General features: G+C 49.1%; 1 protein-coding gene across 1 annotated transcript in view; it reads right to left on the bottom strand.

Moving 5' to 3' along the window:
- The window catches only part of rbm22 (RNA binding motif protein 22), a 28,471-nt gene extending 11,382 nt beyond the window's left edge, over positions 1-17,089 (bottom strand). The window contains exons 1-6 of the mRNA XM_078231779.1: positions 17,004-17,089; positions 12,802-12,855; positions 10,917-10,946; positions 5,329-5,461; positions 2,621-2,721; positions 842-1,014 (exon numbers count right to left, since the gene is read on the bottom strand). Of these exons, the coding sequence (XP_078087905.1) occupies positions 842-1,014; positions 2,621-2,721; positions 5,329-5,461; positions 10,917-10,946; positions 12,802-12,855; positions 17,004-17,057 (545 nt within the window). The 5' untranslated portion in view covers positions 17,058-17,089. The remainder of the gene's footprint in view (positions 1-841; positions 1,015-2,620; positions 2,722-5,328; positions 5,462-10,916; positions 10,947-12,801; positions 12,856-17,003) is intronic.
- Positions 17,090-23,491: the final 6,402 nt, after the last annotated feature.

The following is a 23,491-nucleotide window of genomic DNA, read 5'->3' as shown; positions in this document are numbered from 1 at the left end:
CGGACACTCCCCCTCCTCACCTGCACGGACACTCCCCCTCCTCACCTGCACGGACACTCCCCCTCCTCACCTGCACGGACACTCCCCCTCCTCACCTGCACGGACACTCCCCCTCCTCACCTGCACGGACACTCCCCCTCCTCACCTGCACGGACACTCCCCCTCCTCACCTGCACGGACACTCCCCCTCCTCACCTGCACGGACACTCCCCCTCCTCACCTGCACGGACACTCCCCCTCCTCACCTGCACGGACACTCCCCCTCCTCACCTGCACGGACACTCCCCCTCCTCACCTGCACGGACACTCCCCCTCCTCACCTGCACGGACACTCCCCCTCCTCACCTGCACGGACACTCCCCCTCCTCACCTGCACGGACACTCCCCCTCCTCACCTGTACGGACACTCCCCCTCCTCACCTGTACGGACACTCCCCCTCCTCACCTGTACCGACACTCCCTCTCACCTGTACCGACACTCCCTCTCACCTGTACCGACACTCCCTCTCACCTGTACCGACACTCCCTCTCACCTGTACGGACACTCCCTCTCACCTGTACGGACACTCCCTCTCACCTGTACGGACACTCCCTCTCACCTGTACGGACACTCCCTCTCACCTGTACGGACACTCCCTCTCACCTGTACGGACACTCCCTCTCACCTGTACGGACACTCCCTCTCACCTGTACGGACTCTCCCTCTCACCTGTACGGACACTCCCTCTCACCTGTACGGACACTCCCTCTCACCTGTACGGACACTCCCTCTCACCTGTACGGACACTCCCTCTCACCTGTACGGACACTCCCTCTCACCTGTACGGACACTCCCTCTCACCTGTACGGACACTCCTCTCCCCGCTTGCATTCTCCTTTCACCCAGAAGGAGCAGATGTGCGGCCGATTGCGCTTGTAATATGGCGTGGTCCGGGCCAATTTCAGCAGCATGTCACTGGAGCTGGTAGCCTTGCCTAAGGCACCCACCGGTCTCGTCCCATCCGAGTTCTGGATCTACAGAGACAGCAGAGACGTCAGCCTGTCAACAGTGCTGCACTGGTTGAGTACACAGAACAGGAGGAGGCCATTGAGCCCCTCAAGCCTCTTCAAGCGTTCAATAGCTACTCTGAAATTTAACTTCACCTCCTTGTCGTGGTTCTGTAATCCTTCACCTGGCAATCCGGTTTCCTCCCACACTCCAAAGATGTGCAGGTTAGGTGGACTGACCGTGAGGGGGGGGTTCTCATAGAAACTGATAACATTCTAACAGGACTAGACAGGGTATATTCAAGAAGGATGTTCCCGATGGTAGGGGGTGTCTAGAACTAAGGGTCACCATCTGAGGAGACAGGGCAGACGATTTAGAACTGAGATAAGGAGAAATTCCTTCACCCAGAGAGTGTTGAGTCTGTGGAATTCACTACCGCAGAAAGCAGTTGAGGACAAGACATTAATGTTTTCAAGAAGCAGTTAGATATCGCTGTTGGGGTGAAGGGGATCAAAGGGTTTGGAGGAAGACGGGATCAGGCTATTGAGTCGAATGATCAGCCGTGATCGTAATGAATGGTGGAGCAGGCTCAAAGGGCGAATGGCCTCCTTCTGCTCCTATTTTCTATGGCTCTGTGTTAGACCATTTCCATTTAAGTTTTCACCTCAGTCGGCCCGTGCCTGGTTTAAGCAGTGCTGCCTGTAGGAATGTCAGAGGAATACGGATATTTGTCCGTAATGCCAACACTACTGGAGGAAAAGCTAAACAGTACGGCCGCTGGAAATCTGAAATGAAAATAAAAAGTGTTGGAAATACTCGGCAGATCAGGCAGCAGCTGTGGGGAGATTCCAAGTTCGCATTTCAGGTCAAGAGGATCTTTCATCGGAACCAGGAGTAACCTCTAGGTTGTCATTAAAAGCCCATCTGGTTCGCTAATGTCCTTCAGGACAGGAAACACAGCCAGTCTGCTCAGGGCGACCTGGTAGAAGTCTACAAGATTATGAGAAGCATGGACAGAGCGGATAGTCAGAAGCTTTTTCCCAGGGTGGAAGAGTCAATTACTAGGGAGCACAGGTTTATGGTGCGAAGGGCAAGGTTTAAAGGAGATGTATGAGACAAGTTTATTTTACAGAGGGTGGTGGGTGCCTGGAACTTGTTGCCGGGGGAGGTAGTGGAAGCGGATACGGTAGTGACTTTTAAGGAGCGTCTTGACAAATACGTGAATAGGTCGGGAATAGAGGGATATGGTCCCCGGAAGTGTAGGGGGTTTTAGTTCAGTCGGGCAGCATGGTCGGTGCAGGCTTGGAGGGCCAAAGGGCCTGTTCCTATGCTGTAATTTTCTTTGTTCTTTGTACGTGCGACTCCAGAACCACAGCAACCTGAGTGACTCTTAACCTCCCTCTGAGATGGCCCAAAAACCACTGAATTATACTAAACCACGACAGAGAAATCACTCTGGGTGTTTCGACACTGCGTGGACCGCAGCATCACAAGGGGGCGACTCACCACCATCTTCTCAAGGGCAATTAGAGATGGGCAGTAAATGTCAGCTTGGTCAGCGACACCCACAACTGTTCAATAAGAACATTTAATTTCAAAAATCCTTGCAAGAGGTTAAAAGACAACAGTTACCTCTCTCTCCATGTTCTGTGTGTAATACTCCTTATTGACGTCAGACTTGGGCATCTCATCCTTGAGTGAGATTCCTGCATCGCGGACCTGGATGGGTAATCCTAGGAACAGCATGGGAAGGAAGAGAGACACGTTGTTTCATCAGACTCAGCAATGACAGAAGGACAAGAATGTAGATTCACTCCAGCGTGAGCAGCTTGTTACTTTCACACCAATATCAAGCCGTTTTGGATTCAGAGTAATTGCAAAACAGATGGCGTAGCTCAAGACGTCGACCAAGCGTTCTACAGAGAAACATCTCACTGAAGCTCTGCGCTATGAATCAAATCCGTTTGCACATTATACACACATTCCCCACTATGTAATCATAGAATCCTACAGTGCAGAAGGAGGCCATTCAGCCCATCGAGTCTGCACTGACCACAATCCCCCCCAGGCCCTATCCCCATAACCCCATGTATTGACCCTAGCCAGTTCCCCTGACACTAAGGGTCAATTTAGCACATGGCCAATCCACCTAACCCGCACATCTTTGGAGTGTGGGAGGAAAATTGGAGCACCCAGAGGAATCCCACGCAGACACGGGAAGAATGTGCAAACTCCACACAGACAGTGACCCAAGCCGGGAATCGAACTCGGGTCCCTGGCGTGGCGAGGCAGTAATGCTAACCACTGTGCCGCCCAAGGTAATGGCAGGCACTCACATCAATGCAACTCAAGAGCAGGAACAGACCACTCAGACTCTTGCTCCTATCCCGCTATTCACCGTGATCTTATCTGATCTAGTTACCTGCCTGCTGTATGTTATAGGGGCGGCATTATTCACAGGAATTTTTAAAATAAATAATCTCAAATTCTAAAAGCAAGGAGGGGAGACAGTCACTCTCTACTTCTCCAATCCCCGGTCCAATTACACTGAATGTGCTAATCTAGACGGGAAATAGATTTTATGATATTTCAAGGACTTTGTCAGCTCTTCCTCGGTCACTGGGGATTGGAGATCGGTTTAAGAGGTGGTCATATTGTTGCCAACCTTAAGATGGAACTGGAGTGAGTCCAGCCCAGCACAGCAAGCCACCGAGAGAGGGCAGACAGGAGATCTACAGGAGGGTCAGTGAAGGGAAGGTGCAAACAGCTCTCTGAAATAGTTAATGACTTCAATATCGTTCAAGCCTTTGCAATTGTTCCGTGGTGGTGAAATGGTGTCCGATACTGCAGTTCTCCCAGATAAGCACAGAAGGCATCGTGGCGAGGCCTGCGCTCTTTCACCTGCTTAACAGTTCTCCCCGATTGTCTTCAGCTCCGGTTCAATCTGACGGCAATAGGAGTCCCCGCCTTCTGTTATATCGTCCCAAGAAGCTGCTCTAAACAATATAGAACGCTGGTGAGCAATTCAACCCATTGGAGTGATGGTGGCATAGTGATGTCACTGGACAAGGAATCCAGATGCCCTGGGTAATGTTCTGGGGACATGGGTTCAAACCCCATCACGGCAACTGGTGAAATTCAATTCATTAAATCAGGAATTTAATACCAGCACCAGCAATGGTGACCATGAAACAGTGGTTAGCGCTGCTGCCTCACAGCGCCAGAGACCCAGGTTCAATTCCTGGCTTGGGTCACTGTCTGTGTGGAGTTTGCATGTTCTCCCCGTGTCTGCGTGGGTTTCCTCCGGGTGCTCCAGTTTCCTCCCACAGTCCAAAGCTGTGTAGGTTAGGTACATTGGCCATGATAAATTGCCCCTTAGTGTCTCAAAATGTGTAGGTTAGAGGGATTAGCAGGGTAAATATGTGGGTTTACAAGGGTGGGGCCTGGGTGGGATTGTGGTTGGTGCAGACTCGATGGCCCCAATGGCCTCCTTCTGCACTGCAGGGATTCTATGGTTTCTATGAAACAATCCCCGATTGTTGTAGGGATGGAAATCTGCCGCCCTTACCTGGTCTGGCCTACGCGACTCCAGACCCACAGCAATGTGGCTGACTCTAACCGCCCTCTGAAATGGCCGAATAAGGGATGGGCAACAAGTCCTGGCTTGGCCAGTGACACCCACATCCCATGAAAGAATTAAAATGATCACCTCTACCACAACTTCACTGAATAATGATCGGTAGTGGAAATACTGAAGTAGAAGGAATTACGTACAACAGTCTTGAAGCCTGAGCACCAACTGTTTCAGGTTTAGAAGACATTTTCAAAGTGATGGGAAGCTACAGATTGGAGTGATTGTGACGAACAGGAGGAAACCATTCACACTTCACGTCTATTTCCAACCATTCAGACAGACCACGGCGATCAATGTCTCAATTCTATTCACCGGCTGCCACTCCATATCCTTCGATACACCAGCCTGATAGAAGACTGTCTGCAGACCATTCGACAATGAGGGACCTCACTCTAAAACCCGTCAGTGAGCTGTCCCTCTGCACATATCCAGAAGAGCTACAGCATCGGGCAAATGGTGACCATCGGCTATCATCACAGGACAATCACAAAAGCATCACTTAGACCATAAGATCATAAGACATAGCAGCAGAATTAGGCCACTCGGCCCATCGAGTCTCATCCCCATTCTCCCCCATCTGCCCCTACCTGGTGGCTTGCTGTTCTGGACTTGCTCTACTTCCTTTCCAAGGTCGACAACACTCTGACCACTTGCAATCCCACTGCCCCCCCCCCCCCAGCCTCCGACTGAATTCACCAACACTTACCGTATTCAAGGTCCAGCAGGCAAGTCTGGCACACGTTCTTCAGTTTGCTACATGTCTGACAGACTTCAGTTTTCTTAAAACGCATCCGGGCTCCCGGACACCAGCGGAAGACCGTGAAAGGCCGGGAGCAGATCTGGGAACAAGGGGAAAAAAGATGGATTCAACTCACCCCAGAAGCTTAGCATTTAGAGCACAGATAAAAACCCACACGGCCGCAATGATCCCGAGCATTCTTTGTATGTAGTCCCTATCACCGAATTATAGAATGGTTACATACAGCACCGGAGGAGGCCATTTGGCCCTTTTGTGTCTGTGCTAGCTCTCCGTATGAGCAAGTCAGCTACTTCCACTGCCCTGGCCTTTTCCCAGCAACCTTGAAAATACTTTACTTTCAGGTAATTGCTTCGTTCTCTTTTGAAAGTCACAGGATGGAGAAGAGTAAGGAGGGAATTGCAGAGCTTGGGGCCCAGGCAGCTAAAGGCCCCCAGTGATGAAGCCATTAAAATCACAGATGGACAAGTGGCCGGAATTGAGGGAGTGCAGAGATCTGAGGGTTGTGGGTGTGGAGGAGGTTACAGAGGATAGGGAGGGGTGAGCTCATGGAGGGGTTTTATGGCAATTTTAAAAATGAGATGTTGCCAGGCTGGGAGTGAATGTGGTTCAGCGGGCCCAGGAGTGAGTGGGACAGGTACTCGTTAGGACGCAGGCAGCCGAGCTTTAGGACGTTTCTTTATGGTAGAAGAGGTCAGGCGGGAGAGGATTGGAACGGTCCAAGATAACAGAGGGGGAGATGAGGGGTTTCAGCAAATGAGTTGAGCCAGGGCGAGGTGACACAGGTAGTTCTGAGTTGGCTGAACTCAGTCAGAGCAGCATCCCTTGTAGAGGACAGGAGGAACCAGGTGGACTCAAATAAAACTCTGGCTCGTTGCTGCCTCCGTGTGGATTCACAATCTGCTTACACAGAAACATAGAAACTAGAAGCAGGAGTAGGCCATTCGGCCCTTCATGCCTGCTCCACCATTCATTTTGATCAAGGCTGATCATCAAATTCAATATCCTGATTCCCCTTTCCCCCATATCCCTTGATTCCTTTAGCCCCAAGAGCTAGATCTAATTTCTTTTGGCTTCAACTACTTTCTGTGGTAGTGAATTCCACAGATTCACCCCCCTCTGGGTGAAGAAATTTCTCCTCACCTCAGTTCGAAAAGGTTTACCCCTTATCCTCAAACTATGATCCCTAGTTCTGAACTCCCCCACCATCGGGAACATCCTTTCTGAATCTACCCTGTCTAACCCTGCTAGAATTTTATAAGTTTCTATGAGCTCCCCTCTCACTCTTCTAAACTCCAGTGAATATAATCCTAACCCACTTAATCTCTCCTCAAAAGACAGACCTGCCATCCCAGGAATCAGTCTGGTAAAGCTTCGCTGTTCCCCCTCTATAGCAAGGACATCCTTCCTCAGATAAGGACACCAAAATTGCACATAATACTTACTCACATAACACTTACAGCTATGACTGTAACACTACATTCTGCACTCTCTCGTTTCCTTCTTTATAAATGGTATGCTTTATCTGTATTGTGCGCAAGAAACAATACTTTTTACTGTAAATACATGTGACAATAATAAAATAAAATAAAATCAGATGTGGCCTCACCAACGCCCGATACAATCGCACCAAAACATCCCTATCCCTATACTCAAATCCTCTCACGATGAAGGCCAACATACCATTTGCCTTCTTTACTGCCTGCTGTACCTGCGCGCTCACTTTCAGTGACTGATACACGAGGACTCCAAGGTCTCGTTGAGTATCCGCCTCTCTCAATTTAAACCCATTCAAGTAATAATCTGTCTTCCTATTATTGCTACCAAAGTGGATAACCTCACATTTATCCACATTATACTGCATCTGCCATGCACTCAGCCTGTTCAAATCATGCTGAAGCATCTCTGCATCCTCCTCACAGCTCACCCAACTTTGTATTTGCAAATCTGGAGATATTACATTCAGTTCCCTCTTCCAAATCATTGATATATAATGTGAACAGTTGCTTCAATACCAAGGTACAGTATTTACTCAAACACCCTGTCTCTTGCCAACATGAGACGGCCACTGATACCCGTCTTGTGTAGGTGTACTGGTCTGCACGAACAGAAATCCGATGGCGTCACTTCACTGCACCCAGCCTGCCAGTACCCTCTGCGCATCCGTCAATGATGTTGCCACACACACTCCACCTGCCCGTTCCTGTGCTGCCCATTAGAACATAAGAACATCAGAAATAGGAGCAGGAGTAGGCCATCTAGCCCCTCGAGCCTGTCCCGCCATTCAACAAGATCATGGCTGATCTGAAGCGAATCAGTTCCACTTACCCGCCTGCTCCCCATATCCCCTAATTCCCTTATCGATCAGAAAACTATCTACCCGCGATTTAAACATATTCAACGAGGAAGCCTCCACCACTTCAATGGGCAGAGAATTCCAGAGATTCACCACCCTCTGAGAGAAGAAGTTCCCCCTCAACTCTGTTCTGAACCGGCCCCCACTTATTTTGAGGCTGTGCCCTCTAGTTCTGGTTTCCCTTCTAAGTGGAAAGAATCTCTCTACCTCTACCCTATCCAGCCCCTTCATTATCCTATATGTCTCTATAAGATCACCCCTCAGCGTTCTAAACTCCAACGAGTACAGACCCAATCTGTTCAATCTCTCCTTATAAGCTACACCCCTCATCTCCGGTATCAACCTAGTGAACCTTCTCTGCACTCCCTCCAAGGCCAATACATCCTTCTGCAAGTAAGGGGACCAAAACTGCACACAGTTGCGGCCTCACCAGTGCCTTGTACAGTTGCAGCAAGACCTCCCAAGAGCATTAAGCTGGATCAGAGCTTATCCTTTGCTGTGATAGGGAATGACCAGATCCTGGATGATCTGCTGTGGATTTCCATCGTTTACTGTCTGCATTGCAAGCCCACTGACCAATACTTTAATTTAGGAAGGCGAAGGTACCACCTGGCCCGAAAGAAAGATCTGCGCCATTGCACACAAGCTTTATGGAATCATAGAATCCCTACAGTGCAGGAGGCCACCATTCAGCCCATCGAGTCTGCACCGACCACAATCCTACCCCAGGCCCTATCCCCACAGCCCCACACATTTACCCCACTAATCCCTTTGACCTACACATCCCGGGACACTAAGGGGCAATTTATCATAGCCAATCAACCTAACCCGCACATCTTTGGACTGTGGGAGGAAATCGGAGCACCCGGAGGAAACCCACGTAGACACGAGGAGAATGTACAAACTTCACACAGTGACCCAAGCTGGGAATCGAACCCAGGTCCCTGGAGCTGTGAGGCAGCAGTGCTAACCACTGTGTAATGTGCTATTGTTAATATCTGGATCAGTACATCTCTGTTACACTTGGGCAGAGTCTAACGGGGCAAATGATTATTATATTTATAACGTGAAAAACAACATCTCTTGCACTGAACGATCTTCCTCACATCCACAAAATCCCACATCTGGTAAAAAAATGCCTGACTCCCGCTCGGTCCAAACTCACTGCCCGAGGCCAGACTGTGACTGAAGTTGTGACCCAGAAAACCAGCCCTCTGTCAGTAACTGGTGCCAATCGCTTCAATTAGGACTGGAGGGACACTGCCTAAAACACAGCCGTGATGATTTGAGCGGCGCCATCTTTGCTCCTGGCCACTATCCCCCCACATGGTGACATAACGGAATTAAACACTAACATTGCGCATGCACAGCATTGGCAACAAGTGCAGCCACAATCAAAGTTATATCATCCCATTCCAGCTGACAGCCACGACAACCCTGTACAGCTCCACCAGTGGCTGGAAGTGCACACAACACACTGACACCGAGATTTGTTAAACTCATTGTGTACTGGCATCTATTTTCAAAGTTGCTTAATTTTATTAATCTAATTAAAATGTTTGGATGCAAAATAATGACATTGGAGCAGGCTCTGTGCCGGACTGCTGAGGGAGGAGTTATGTTCGAACAGTGCAGGGTGCAGCAGCAGGTTTGCATAGCTGGAACTAAAGAGAATTTGGAAAAGGTTTTTCACACAGACGGCCGACAAAATAAAACTCTCACAGAAGCGGAGAAAATAGAGAGTTTCAGATTGGAATGAAGTTTACTGAGAAACAGGAACATTGAAGAGTAGTGGGAGTGAAGAGAATGTGTACGATATGAAAGGTAACAGGGAGAAAGCAGGAGAGTGGGATTAGTCCAGCAGCAAAAGGCCAGCATAGGTTTAATGGCCTCTACCATGACTGGATCATACTGCTCATCTTAAACCCTAGAAATTCATGAGCCTTGATGTAACTGTCACACGGGATTGAAACCATTGTGATGTGGAATTAATGAAGATCTTGTGGCGCAGTGGGGTTAGCATCCCTGCCTGTGAGCCAGAAGCTCTGGGTTCGAGTCCCACTCCAGGATTTGATGGCCAAGGATGGTGGGTCCATCACACGGTCAAACAGGTTGATCAGTCTATAAATCCTTCCAAACACACCAATGGTTGCTGGTAAGAGTGGGAGAGACTCCTGGTCAGCCACGCTTAATGTGGAGTGGCACCTCTGGCTTGAGTCTAGCAGCCAGTCCCAGAAAAATGAGTCAGGGAAATGAGCGTTTGCCTGTCTCTAGATGCAGGAAATCTTCCAAGGTTGGCACAGTGGTTAGCACTGCTGCCTCACAGTGCCAGGGACCCGGGTTTGATTTCCGGCCTCGGGTCACTGCCTGTGTGGAATCATAGATATCATAGAAACCCTACAGTGCAGAAGGAGGCCATTCGGCCCATCGAGTCTGCACCGACCACAATCCCACCCAGCCCTACCCCCACATATTTTACCCACTAATCCCTCTAACCTATGCGTTTTAGAATTCTAAGGGGCAATTTTTTTTTTTAACCTGGCCAATCAACCTAACCTGCACATCCTTGGACTGTGGGAGGAAACCGGAGTACCCGGAGGAAACCCACGCAGACACGAGGAGAATGTGCAAACTCCACACAGACAGTGACCCGAGCCGGGAATCGAACCCAGGACCCTGGAGCTGTGAAGCAGCAGTGCTAACCACTGTGCTACCGTGGAGTTTGCACATTCTCCCCATGTCTGTGTGGGTTTCCTCCGGGTGTTCCGTTTTCCTTCCACAGTCCAAAGATGTGCGGTTAGGTGGATTGGCTGTGCTAAATTGTCCATTAGTGTCAGGGAGATTAGCAGGGTAAATAAATGTGGTTACGAGAATAGGGCCTGGGTGGGATCGTTGTCGGTGTAGACTCGATGGGCCGAATGCACTATAGGGATTCTGTGAAATCTCTGTAGGATGACAGCTTATCATTAACCATTCACTCGAGAATGGTACAGTGCAGGAGGTTATTCAACCCAGTGTACCAGTTCCCTGAAGGTGCTATCCAAATAGCCCCACAGCCCTTACTCCTTCCCCAGTGAAAGGGAACTCCAAGGTTGCATTAGGTGACATTGGACGGAATGAGAGAATTACAGGGTAACTCGGAGTCTAGGACTGTACCTCGAAAGCTCAGACTCATACATACCTTGCACTCTTTTCCATACTTCTCCTTTGTCTGAAATCATAAAGAAAAAGACAAAGACATTAAGGATGATCACGCACAGACACTAAGGCATCTCCATCAACACCTTTTATAGTTTATTAAAGTTTATTTATTTATCAGTCTCAAGAAAGACTTACATTAACCCTGCAATGAAGTTACTGTGAAATTCCCCGAGTCGCCACACTCCGGTGCCTGTTCAGGTCAATGCACCCTAACCAGCACGTCTTTCAGAATGTGGGAGGAAACCGGAGCACCCGGAGGAAACCCACACAGATATGGGGAGAACGTGCAAACTTCACACAGACAGTGACCCAAGCTGGGAATCGAACCCAGGTCCCTGGCGCTGTGAGGCAGCAGTGCTAACCGCTGTGCCACCCCACATATATTATTAAGTAAAAATAAAAGCCCCAGGACTGCATTGAGGGAGTTGTCCATAAGACATAGGAGCAGAATTAGGCCACTCGGCCCATCGAATCTGCTCCACCTTCAGACATGGCTGATATTTTTCTCATCCCCATTCTCCTGCCTTTTCCCCATAAACTGCGACGCCCACTAAGTTCAAACAGCTGTCACACTCTCGGCTCACAAATCCGGACAATTTAGGGGTTTTCAGGGTGTTTGTACAGCTGTCGGCCGCCGGGAATGAGTAGCTGCAGGAAGAGGGGAGGAAACTGGAGCAATTTCTTAATAAAGAACAAACTTGCATTGATTTTGCACCTTTCACAATCTCGAGATGTCCCAGCGTGGTTCAGTTACCGAAGTACTTTTAAGGGACAGTCACGATTGGCAATGTGGGAAACACAGCTGCTGCCATTTTGTGCACAGCAAGCTCCCATAAACAGCAATGTGACATTGGCCAGATTGTTAATTTGTTTAGCAATGCTGGTTGGGTGATCAATGTTTGACCAGTGCGCTGGGGAGAACTCCACCACTCTTCAAAACAGTGACTGTGGGATCTTCCACCTCCACCAGCGAGGTCAAATGGGGCCTTTGGTTCAACAACTCAAAATCCACACCTTTCCAGGGGGGGGCTGCAGTTATCCCTCACCCAAGAGCAAATTATCTGATCATTTCATAGAATCATCGAATCTACAGCACAGAGACAGGCCCTTCGGCCCAAACTGCTCCATGCCGACCAAAACGCCCATCTAAGCTAACCCCATTTGCCTGCATTTGGCCGATTTCCCTCTAAACCTTTCCTATCCATGTATCTGTCCTTTGCCTTTTAAACGTTATCAATGTCCCTGCCTCAACAACCTCCTCCGGCAGCTCATTCCACATACGCACCACCCTCTGTGTAAAAAAGTTGCTCTTCAGGCTCTCATTAATTCTTTCCCCTCTTAACTTAAACCTATGCCCTCTCGTTCTCGATTCCCCAACCCTGGGAAAAAGACTGAGTGCATTCACCCTATCCATGCCTCTCATGATCTTATAAACCTCAATAAGATCACTCCTCAGTCTCCTACGCTCCAAAGAAAAAAGTCCTAGACTGTCCAATCTCTCCCTATAACTCAGTCCCTTGAGTCCTGGCAACATCATTATAAATCTTGTAATCCTTGTAGTTTATTTTACTAATTTGTGAACAGCTTGTAGTGCACACTGCATCTGTTGAGTTTTAGAAAACTGCCACCCTCAAAGAAGTTTGGAAAGTCGAGGTTGTGAAAGGTGCCACAGTAATACAACACTGCCTTTTCTTTTCAGTTGTAGGTCACAGCTGCAGAGGGAAGCTTGAAGCATCGTCCCACACTCTCACTGATTCCCACATCCCTCACTCAGATCAATCAGGGTGACGTAGTTTCAACCACCAACAAGACAACTCTTCCCAAACCTCCCCAGGGACAGACACAAGAGAGAAAGTAAAACTCACCATTCGAATGTAAGGGTTTTCTCCCAGGCATGTTTGGCACAGAATTGGAAAATCCTAATTCCACAAGAGAGAAGTATTAATGATATTTCCAACAAAACAGAACAGAAAGAATGTTGCATCAAAATTAAAACAGAAACACCAGAAAGGAATTAAAACCAAAAACGCTGCAAATTTACAACAGATCCAGGGCCATCGGAAAGGGGCAAATAAGACTAATGCTGATAAGGTGCATTACTGAACCCCAGCATTATACAACGACAGACCCATCCCCACCAGTACTTTACCCCAGTGTTATACAGCGACAGCCCCGTCCCCACCAGTACTGTACCCCAGTGTTATACAGCGACAGACCCGATCCCCACCAGTACTGTACCCCAGTGTTATACAGTGACAGACCCATCTCCACCAGTACTTTACCCCAGCATTATACAGTGACAGACCCGATCCCCACCAGTACTGTACCCCAGTGTTATACAGTGACAGGCCCATCTCCACCAGTACTTTACCCCAGCATTATACAGTGACAGACCCGTCCCCACCAGTACTGTACCCCAGTGTTATACAGTGACAGACCCGTCCCCACCAGTACTTTACCCCAGTGTTATACAGTGACAGACCCGTCCCCACCAGTACTGTACCCCAGTGTTATACAGTGACAGACCCGTCCCCACCAGTACAGTACCCCAGTGTTATACAGTGACAGACCCATCCCCACCAGTACAGTACCCCAGTGTTATACAGTGACAGACCCATCCCCACCAGTACAGCACCCCAGTGTTATACAGTGACAGACCCGTCCCCACCAGTACTGTACCCCAGTGTTATACAGTGACAGACCCGTCCCCACCAGTACTGTACCAGTGTTATACAGTAACAGACCCGTCCACACCAGTACTGTACCCCACTGTTATACAGTGACAGACCCATCCCCACCAGTACTGTACCCCAGTGTTATAGTGACAGAACTGCCCCCACCAGTACAGTACCCCAGTGTTATACAGTGACAGACCCGTCCCCACCAGTACTGTACCCCAGTGTTATACAGTGACAGACCCGTCTCCACCAGTACTGTACCCCAGTGTTATACAGTGACAGACCCGTCCCCACCAGTACTGTACCCCAGTGTTATACAGTGACAGACCCGTCCCCACCAGTACAGTACCCCAGTGTTATAGTGACAGACCCGTCCACACCAGTACTGTACCCCAGTGTTATACAGTGACAGACCCGTCCCCACCAGTACTGTACCCCAGTGTTATACAGCGACAGACCCGACCCCACCAGTACAGTACCCCAGTGTTATACAGTGACAGACCCGTCCCCACCAGTACTGTACCCCAGTATTATACAGTGACAGACCCGTCCCCACCAGTACTGTACCCGTATTATACAGTGACAGACGCGTCCCCACCAGTACTGTACCCGTGTTATACAGTGACAGACCCGTCCCCACCAGTACTGTACCCGTATTATACAGTGACAGACCCATCCCCACCAGTACTGTACCCCAATGTTATACAGCAACAGACCAGTCCCCATCAGTACTGTACCCCAGTGTTATACAGTGACAGACCCGTCCCCATCAGTACAGAGTGACAGCGTGTGCCAGAGGAGGGGGAATGCACTCCAGGCGTCGAGGGGCGCATGAAAGGGTTGGAGCACCAGAGAGCCCAGGAAGTCTATTTTATTCCTAACGCTTAAAATAGTGCAGGAATTTGTGAAAAGATTAATAGGTACATAAAAGAAAAGAAAATTTTAAAATATTAAGTAATTAACTAAAACGTATAAATATGTCAGGGCTGCAGCATGCAGGAGCTCCTGGATAACACTGATCCGGGGCAAGCACATCCGGAGCATCTGCTTGAGGAACATTGGCTCTGAGTCAGTGAGCTGGAGGCTGAGCTGCAGACACTGGGGTACATCAGGGAGGGAGAGAGTTACACGGACGCTTTGTTTCAGGAGGCAGTCACACCCCTGAGGATGGAATGTTCCAGTGTGGAAAGAGATTGGAGACAGGAGGGTGTGACTACAGCTGGAACAGGTACGGGGACCCAGAGGGCAGGAGTGTCAGCCTCTGCAATTGTCCAACAGCTTTGAGGTTCTTTCAGCTTTTTTTGGGATGAGAGTGGGGGCTGCAGGCTGGATGAGCTGACTGACCGTGGCACGGGAAGCCATTCACATGGGAGGGGAGCATAATGGAAGGTAGTGGTGTGAGCAGAGAGTATATTGAGGGAAATTGACTCTGTCCTCTGTAGCAAGGAGCAAGAGTCCAGGTGGCTGTGTTACCTGCCCAGTGCCAGGCTTCGGGATTTCTGCTCCAGGCTGGAGAAGAACTTAGTGAGAGGGGGAGGATCCCGTTGTTGTTGTGGTCCATGTCGGGACCAATGACATACACAGGATGAGGAGCAAGGCAGCAAATTAAGAAGCAGAAGCTGATTATTACCCGAGCCACGTGCAAATCGACACAGGGCAAAGATGATTCGGGAAATGAATGTGTGGCTCACAGATTGGTATAGCAGCATGTTCCAGTTTGTGGGGCAGTTGATTCATTCAGCATTGTGGAGTGTTTGTACTGTTTAACCCTGACTGAATCATTAATAAAGAGCTTAAAGGGATTGAGGTCATTTAATTTCTGCTCTGTTGAAGTTGATTGAAAGGCAACTAAAAAGGCCAGGCTAACCCCCACACCTCCCCTAACCCAAGCTGCTGGCCAGTTCCCGAGGCTGCAGTCAGTGTTCCTTCACTCACAAGCCAAGGAATGAATCAAACTTTCTAATAGGAGTTCACACCCCACAAGCCAATATTAATGTTAAAGTACTTTCGAGAGAAAAACACTAGCTAAAAAAGGAAGACACCAAACTGTTTCTCTTGGAGGCAGAGGGGGAACTCAGTGGGGTTTAGTGAGAGGGTTCCAGACAGCAGAAGACCCTGAAGGCTGTAATATTACATGGGACATTGAGGAGGCGAATTAATGTCGTAGATCACGAACAATAAGTCAGGCAGCACCGGGATCAGCTCAGGATCCAAAACGTGCAGCTAAAACAAAATGTGGAAGCATTGAAAGCACAAAACTTCAAATGGACAGAGACTGGTTGGTGGGGCGGGTGGACAGGGTAGCAGGTGAAATTCAATGCAGTAAAGTGATTCATTTTGGTACATGGAGATTCAATAAACAAGGTATAACTGTAAAGGGAGCACAGGAAGCTGGGTGTAGAGGTGCATTGATCATTGAAGATAGGACAGGTGGAGAGAGCAGTTAATAAAGCATTTAGTATCCTGAGCTTTATTAATAGGGGCATAGAGTACAAGAACAAGGAGGTTATGCTGAATTTATACAAGACACTACTTAGACCTGAGCTGGAATATTGTGTACAGTTCAGGGCGCCACGGTAGCACAGTGGTTAGCACTGCTGCTTCACAGCTCTAGGGACCTGGGTTTGATTCCCAGCTTGGGTTACTGTCTGTGTGGAGTTTGCAAATTCTTCTCGTGTCTGCGTGGCTTTCCTCCGGGTGCTCCGGTTTCCTCCCACAGTCCAAAGATGGGCGGGTTAGGTTGATTGGCTATGCTAAAAATTGCCCTTCGTGCCCTGAGATGCATAAATTAGAGGGATTAGTGGGTAAATATGTAGGAATATGGGGATAGGGCCTGGGTGGGATTGTGGTCGGTGCAGACTCGATGGGCCGAATGGCCTCTTTCTGTACTGTAGGGTTTCTATGATTTTCCCTTTGAATGTGAACACATTGGAGAGCGCGCATAACAGAACTGTAACACTACATTCTGTGCACTCTCGTTTCCTTCTCTATGAACGGTATGCTTTGTCTGTATAGTGCACAAGAAACAATACTTCACTGTGTGTTAATACATGTGACAATAATAAATCAAATTACAATGTGATGTGAGAGAACACTTGTTCACAGTGAGTGGTTTGGGATGTTCTGCCTGGGAGTGAGGGTCAGGCAGGTTCAATGGAGCAGTGAGAGGCCGGTAATTAACATCTGACTGTGTGGGGAGGGTGGAACCAGGCGAGAGCCAGAACGGGCACTATGGGCCGAATGGCCTCTTTCTGCGCGGTAAATTTCTGATTCAATCCCGATCCGATCCTCCCTCTCCCCCGCATGGGGCCCCGGAACCGCCGCTCCCGGATCCCCCGCTCCCTCTCCCCCCGCTCCCGGATCCCCCCCGCGGGGTCCCGAATCCTCACCGCGTCCTCCCAGTTCTGCCGGTTATACGTGTTCGCTCCCAGCGAGGTCGCCATTTTCCGCGATCCCGCCCTGCCCTGCGCCGCCGCTCCTCCGCGATCCCGCCCTGCCCCGCGCCGCCGCTCCTCCGCGATCCCGCCCTGCCCCGCGCCGCCGCTCCTCCGCGATCCCGCCCTTACCGGAAGGCGATTCTGCGGGGCGGATATGGACTCCGTGGGAAGAGCCGCTCACTAGAGTCCGGGTGGAAAAGCCGAGGCTAAGCTTTTAGTTCCGCGGCTGAAACTACCGGACCAGAAAGTTAGAAGGGGAAAGTTAATCTTTGTCTCTCTCTTCAAGGAGTTTTTCCACCTGTCAGAAAAAAAGTTCCTTTTCATTTCTCTCCCAAAATACAATCCTAAAGATTTGGTGCTAAGATAGTTCATTATCTCTGATTAATAGTCAATTCTGAGGCCATTCGGCCCATTGTGTGTGTTCTAGCTCTTTGACAGTTAGTTTTGTCTCACTCTCTTTTCTTCTTTTCCCACAGTCCTGCAGACTTTTCCTTTGCCAATATTTAACCAATTCCCTTTTAAAAATTGCTATAAATGTGTTGGGTTCCAAATCACAGACCACAAAGATGATAACGAAGATTGGTTTATTCACTACCTTAGCAGCTGCTCCAACACTGGTGTTCTGCCCGTGTTCCCAGGGATAACTATCTCCCACGCTCCCAATGTGTGACCTCTCACGTATGTAATCACAGTGACGGCACAGTGGTTAGCGCTGCTGCCTCACAGCGCCAGGGACACGGGTTCAGTTCCTGGCTTGGGTGACTGTCCGTGTGGAGTCTGCACGTTCTCCCCGTGTCTGCGTGGGTTTCCTCCGGGTGCTCCGGTTTCCTCCCACAGTCTGAAAGACATGCTGGTTAGGGTGCATTGGCCAAGCTAAATTCTCCCTCAGTGTTACCCAAACAGGCGCCGGAGTGCGGCGACTAGGGGATTTTCACAGTAACTTCATTGCAGTGTTAATGTCAGCCTACTTGTGACAATAAATAAAAACTTTTAACACAACCACTCGGTCTACAGTTCTGAATGGATCTGCTTCCACTGCCCTGCCAGAATGACCATTCCATTTCACAATAACTCCCTGCATTTTGTCTGTTTTAAAATGTTTTGTTAAAGTTAACTTCACAAACTATCAGCTTCCTGATGGTTTATCTCAGGATGGGAGTTCGGGCTCCATTGACCCTGGCTGGTCCCTAAAACCGCTGCCACGCTATAATCTCCCTTGTCCGTGACTCGCCCTTGTTAGAATCACACAGTGCAGAACAGGCCCTTTGGCCCATTGAGTCTGCACCAACACGCAAGGGACACCTGACCTCCCACCTAATCTACCAGGAACCGGCCCATAGCTTTAAATGTTATGATGTGCCAAGTGCTCTTTGCTTCAACACTCTTACCCAGTCTAGAAATGCCTCAAAAAACCCAAATCACCCCATAGCATTCTTATATTCCAGAGATGGAATGTTGGCATTTATAGCTAAAGGAATAGAATATAAAGATAAGGAAGTATTGTTGTAACTATACAAGGCATTGGTGAGGTCGCACCTGGAGTATTGTGCACAGTTTTGGTCCCCGTATTTGAGGAAAGATGTAGTGGCATTGGAGGCAGTTCAGAGGAGGTTCATAGATTGATTCCAGAGATGAGGGGTTTGTCGTCTGAAGAGAGATTGAACAGTTTAGGCCGATACTCTCTGGAATTTAGAAGAATGAGGGGAGATCAAATTGAGGTATTCAAGATGATAAAAGGTATGGATAAAGTAGACGTGGAGCGGATGCTTCCTCTTGTGGGGCATTCTGGGACGAGAGGTCATAGGATAAGGGGCAGCAAATTTAAAACAGAGTTGAGGAGAAACTACTTCTCCCAAAGGGTTGTGAATCTGTGGAATTCACTCCCCCAAAGTGCGGTGGGTGCTGGAACAGTGAGTAAATTTGAGGAGTTAGACAGATTTTTAATTGGTAATGGGTTGAAGGGTTATGGGGAGAAGGCAGGAAAATGGGGATGAGGAGCGTATCAGCCATGATCGAATAGCGGAGCAAACTCGATGGGCCGAATGGCCTAATTCTGCTCCTGTATCTTATTATGCACTTAAGAAAACAGGCCTCGTTAATAAAAAACTCTCTCCTTCAATGCCCTCCCTACTTCATTAATCACACCAGCTATCAGCACTCAGTGTCCATCTCTTCTGTGTACAGATAGAGCACTATCACTGACCTTTTCTCCCTCAATACTGCCGTGTGCGTGTTTCAATCACTGGTTCATATCTGAAGCAAACACTCTTACCCTCTACAAAACAGCTCATCCAGACCTCTGCTGCTCAGATCTAAACTCAGAGCAATCCCACAATAACCTTTCACCAATGTGTTCACTCAAATACAACGGGTCCCTGATCAATAACGTCTCAGTTTCAAAATTCGCTTGCCTCGCCCCCCCCTCCCTATCTCTGTAATCTGCTCCAGCCCCACAACCTTCCCGAGATATCTCTGCTCCTCTAATTCTGGAGCGTTCCCAAGTTTAATCGCTCCACCACTGGCGGCTGTGCCTTCAGCTGCCTGTGTCCCAGTCTCTGGAATTCCCTCCCTAAACCTCTCCACCTCGCTTTCCTCATTTGAGACTCTCCTTAAAAACCATGACTTTGACCAAATCTTTGGCCCACTGATCTGGCCGCTCCTCAGGTGGCTTGCTGTCAAAGTGTGGGCGCCAACAAGCGGCGAAGCACCTTAGGGTGTTTTCTTACCTTACAGGCGCTATGTAAATGCAAGTTGTTGTTGCCGATGTACTGATGACACTGTGCATTACATTGTATTGAGGTATCACTGAGCAAAATCCTAGAACTCCTTTGTTAACAGCATCCAAGGTCGGAATTGAACACGGGTTCCAGGCGCTGAGAAGCAGCAGTGCCAACCATTGTCTCACCCACTGTTTCCGCAAGGCAATTGCTGCCATCCATAAGACCATAATACATAGGAGCAGAATTAGGCCACTCGGCCCATCGAGTCTGCTCCGCCATTCAATCATGGCTGATATTTTTCTCATCCCCATTCTCCTTTTCCCCATAACCCCTGATCCCCTTATTAATCAAGAACCTATCTATCTCTGTCTTAAAGACACTCAATGACCTGGCCTCCACAGCCTTCTGCGGCAAAGAGTTCCACAGATTCACCACTCTCTGGCTGAGGAAATTCCTCCTCATCTCTGTTTTAAAGGATCGTCCCTTTAGCCTGAGGTTGTGCCCTCTGGTTCTAGTTTTTCCTACTAGTGGAAACATCCTCTCCACGTCCACTCTATCCAGGCCTCGCAGTATCCTGTAAGTTTCAATAAGATCCCCCCTCATCCTTCTAAACTCCGAGTACAGACCCAGAGTCCTCAACTGCTCTTTCCAGGGATCATTCTTGTGAACCTCCTCTGGATGATTTCCAAGGCCAGCACATCCTTCCTTAGAAATGGGGCCCAAAACTGCTCACAATACTCCAAATGGGGTCTGACCAGAGCCTTATACAGCCTCAGAAGTCCATCCCTGCTCTTGTATTCTAGCCCTCTCGACATGAATGCTAACATTGCATTTGCCTTCCTAACTGCCGACTGAACCTGCACGATAACCTTAAGAGAATCTTGAACAATGACTCCCAAGTCGCTTTGTATTACTGACTTCCTAAGCATTTCCCCATTTAGAAAATAGTCTATGCCTCAATTCCTCCTTCAAAAATGCATAACCTCACACTTTTCCACATTGTGTTCCATCTGCCACTTCTTTGCCCACTCTCCTAACCTGTCCAAGTCCTTCTGCAGCCCCCCTGCTTCCTCAATACTACCTGCCCCTCTACATATCTTTGTATCATCTGCAAACTTAGCAACAGTGCCTTCAGTTCCTTCCTCCAATTGGTGTAGCAGTGGTTTTAACCACAGCTTCGAAGAGTTACGACATAGCGTTGATGATGGGGAACTTCCAGCTTTGACTCGATTCCCAGCATCTTCATCTCATTCACCCCAGGGGTCAAGGTGCCGTCAAATCAACATCCAATAGGTTTCAAGCAACATAAACGCTTGCAGCAAACCAGCCGAGGTTTTCTATTGACTGTGTGTTGCAATCCTCTTCCGCAGAGAGGGCAGGGTCATTAAACGTGTTCAAGGCTGAGTTAGACAGGTTTTGATGGACAAAAAAAATCAAGGGTTATGGGGAGCAGACAGGGAAATGTATCAGATAGAATCCCTCCACTGCAGAAGGAGGTCTTTTGACCCATCAAGTCTTTACCGACCGCAATCCCACCCAGGCCCTATTCCCATAACCCTCATTTACCGTGTTAATCCCCCTGACCCCAGGGTCAATTTAGCACGGCCAATCAACCTAACCCGCCCATCTTTGGATCTTTAGACAAGAATCAAATCAGCCATTATCTTATCGAATGCTCGAGCAGGCTTGAAGGGCCAAATCTTCCTAAGCCCTAGGTACCCATTCTCCCCCCTATAGCCGGTGTCTTGAATATACTCAACAACTAAGCACCCACTGCTCCCTGGGTTGAGAATTCCAAAGATTCACAACTCTTTCTCTCCACCCCCCTCTCCCCAGCCAGTGAAGACATTTCTCCTCAACCCAAGTTGCAGTCAGCGGGAAACAGCTTCTCAACATCGACTCTGATACCCCTGCAATAACCAGGCAGGGCAGCAGGTGGCGACAGGACACCATCTCCGAGGACAGAGCAGTTCCAGTTACCACCGACTGGACAATCTTACACAACTTTTAGTTGTACTGCATCATTAACGTAATAAAATGACCCAAGGAGCTGCAGGGGGGGGAGCATTGTTAATCACTATTTGAATATGAGCCATATGTGCGGAATTACTTTTTCACTCAGTGTGTGGCTGGAGGCAGGTTCGATCGAGGTGTTCAAAACCGAATTGGATTGTTATCTGAAAAGAATGTGTGAGGTTACAGGGTTAAGGCAGGGGTTTGGGATTGGGTAGAATGCACGTTCAGAGAGCCAGTGCAGACTCGATAGGCCGAATGGCCTCCTTCTTCACTGTAAAGACTCTGTGATTGCAACAGTGACCAGAAGCTTCCTCAGGGGCAGGTTTTCAGGAATCTTATAGGAGAGTTACTGGGAGGCGGACAGGGCAAACCGAAGCTTCGAGTCCAGGCAGCTGAAGGCCTAGCGCCAATGTTGGAAATATTAAAATGGGGGAAGTGATGTTCAAGAGGCCAGAATTGGAGGAACGCAAGAGGGTCTTGGAGCGGTGGGAGACGGAGGGGGGGGGGGGGGGGCGGGGGCGAGAGATAGGGAGGGACGAAGCTACAGAAGGATTCGGAAAACAAAAGGAAAATGTTAAAGTGGAGGCGTTGCGAGACTGGAAACCCGCGTAACCAGGGAGGACGGTGGGGCGAGGCGGGTGAACTGGACTTGGTGAGCGAACTGGACTTGGTGAGCGAACTGGACTTGGTGAGCGAACTGGACTTGGTGAGCGAACTGGACTTGGTGAGCGAACTGGACTTGGTGAGCGAACTGGACTTGGTGAGCGAACTGGACTTGGTGAGCGAACTGGACTTGGTGAGCGAACTGGACTTGGTGAGCGAACTGGACTTGGTGAGCGAACTGGACTTGGTGAGCGAACTGGACTTGGTGAGCGAACTGGACTTGGTGAGCGAACTGGACTTGGTGAGCGAACTGGACTTGGTGAGCGAACTGGACTTGGTGAGCGAACTGGACTTGGTGAGCGAACTGGACTTGGTGAGCGGGGACAAGGGACTTGCACATGGTCTGAAGTTCACAGAGGGCAGAATGTGGGAGACCAGCCAAAGGCCTGTGTTTTAGTCAAATCTCGGGGTAGGACAGGCAGGAGAGGGTTCCAGCAGCAGAGCAGCTGAGGCAGGGGCGGAGGCGGACGATGTTAGGGGAGCCAATTGGAGTCTTGAACAATTTAAGGTTCAGTTGCAGTCATAGCTGTGTTCATATCTTCAAGTGTCTGCAGATTAGAGTTAGGTTAAATTAACAGAAGAATGTCAGACAGAATATGGGGACCAAACTACGGTGCAGGAGAAGGCTATTTGGCCCATCGAGTCTGTACTGACTTGCAGAAGGAGCGTTCTAGCCAATCCCACTCCCCTGTCTTATCCCCCCATAACAGGTGAAATCACCAGTAACATCCCTCATTGAAGGGGGGGGGGCACTGCTGCCTCAGGGCGCCAGGGACCCAGATTAGATTCTGGCCTCGGGTCACTGTCTGTGCGGAGTCTGTACATTCTTTTTGTGTCTGCGTGGGTTTCCTCCCACAATCTAAAAGACGTGCTGGTTAGGGTGCATCGGCCGTGCTAAATTCTCCCTCAGTGTAACCGAACAGGCGCCGGAGTGTGGCCACTAGGGGATTTTCAAAGTAACTTCATTGCAGTGTTAATGTAAGCCGACTTGCGACACTAATAAATAAACTTTAAACTTCGGGATGCCTTTCTATTTTCCCT

This window comes from Mustelus asterias, chromosome 16 (assembly GCF_964213995.1).
Source record: "Mustelus asterias chromosome 16, sMusAst1.hap1.1, whole genome shotgun sequence".
NCBI classification, from domain to species: domain Eukaryota; kingdom Metazoa; phylum Chordata; class Chondrichthyes; order Carcharhiniformes; family Triakidae; genus Mustelus; species Mustelus asterias.
This window is presented reverse-complemented; position numbering and strand designations above follow the sequence as displayed.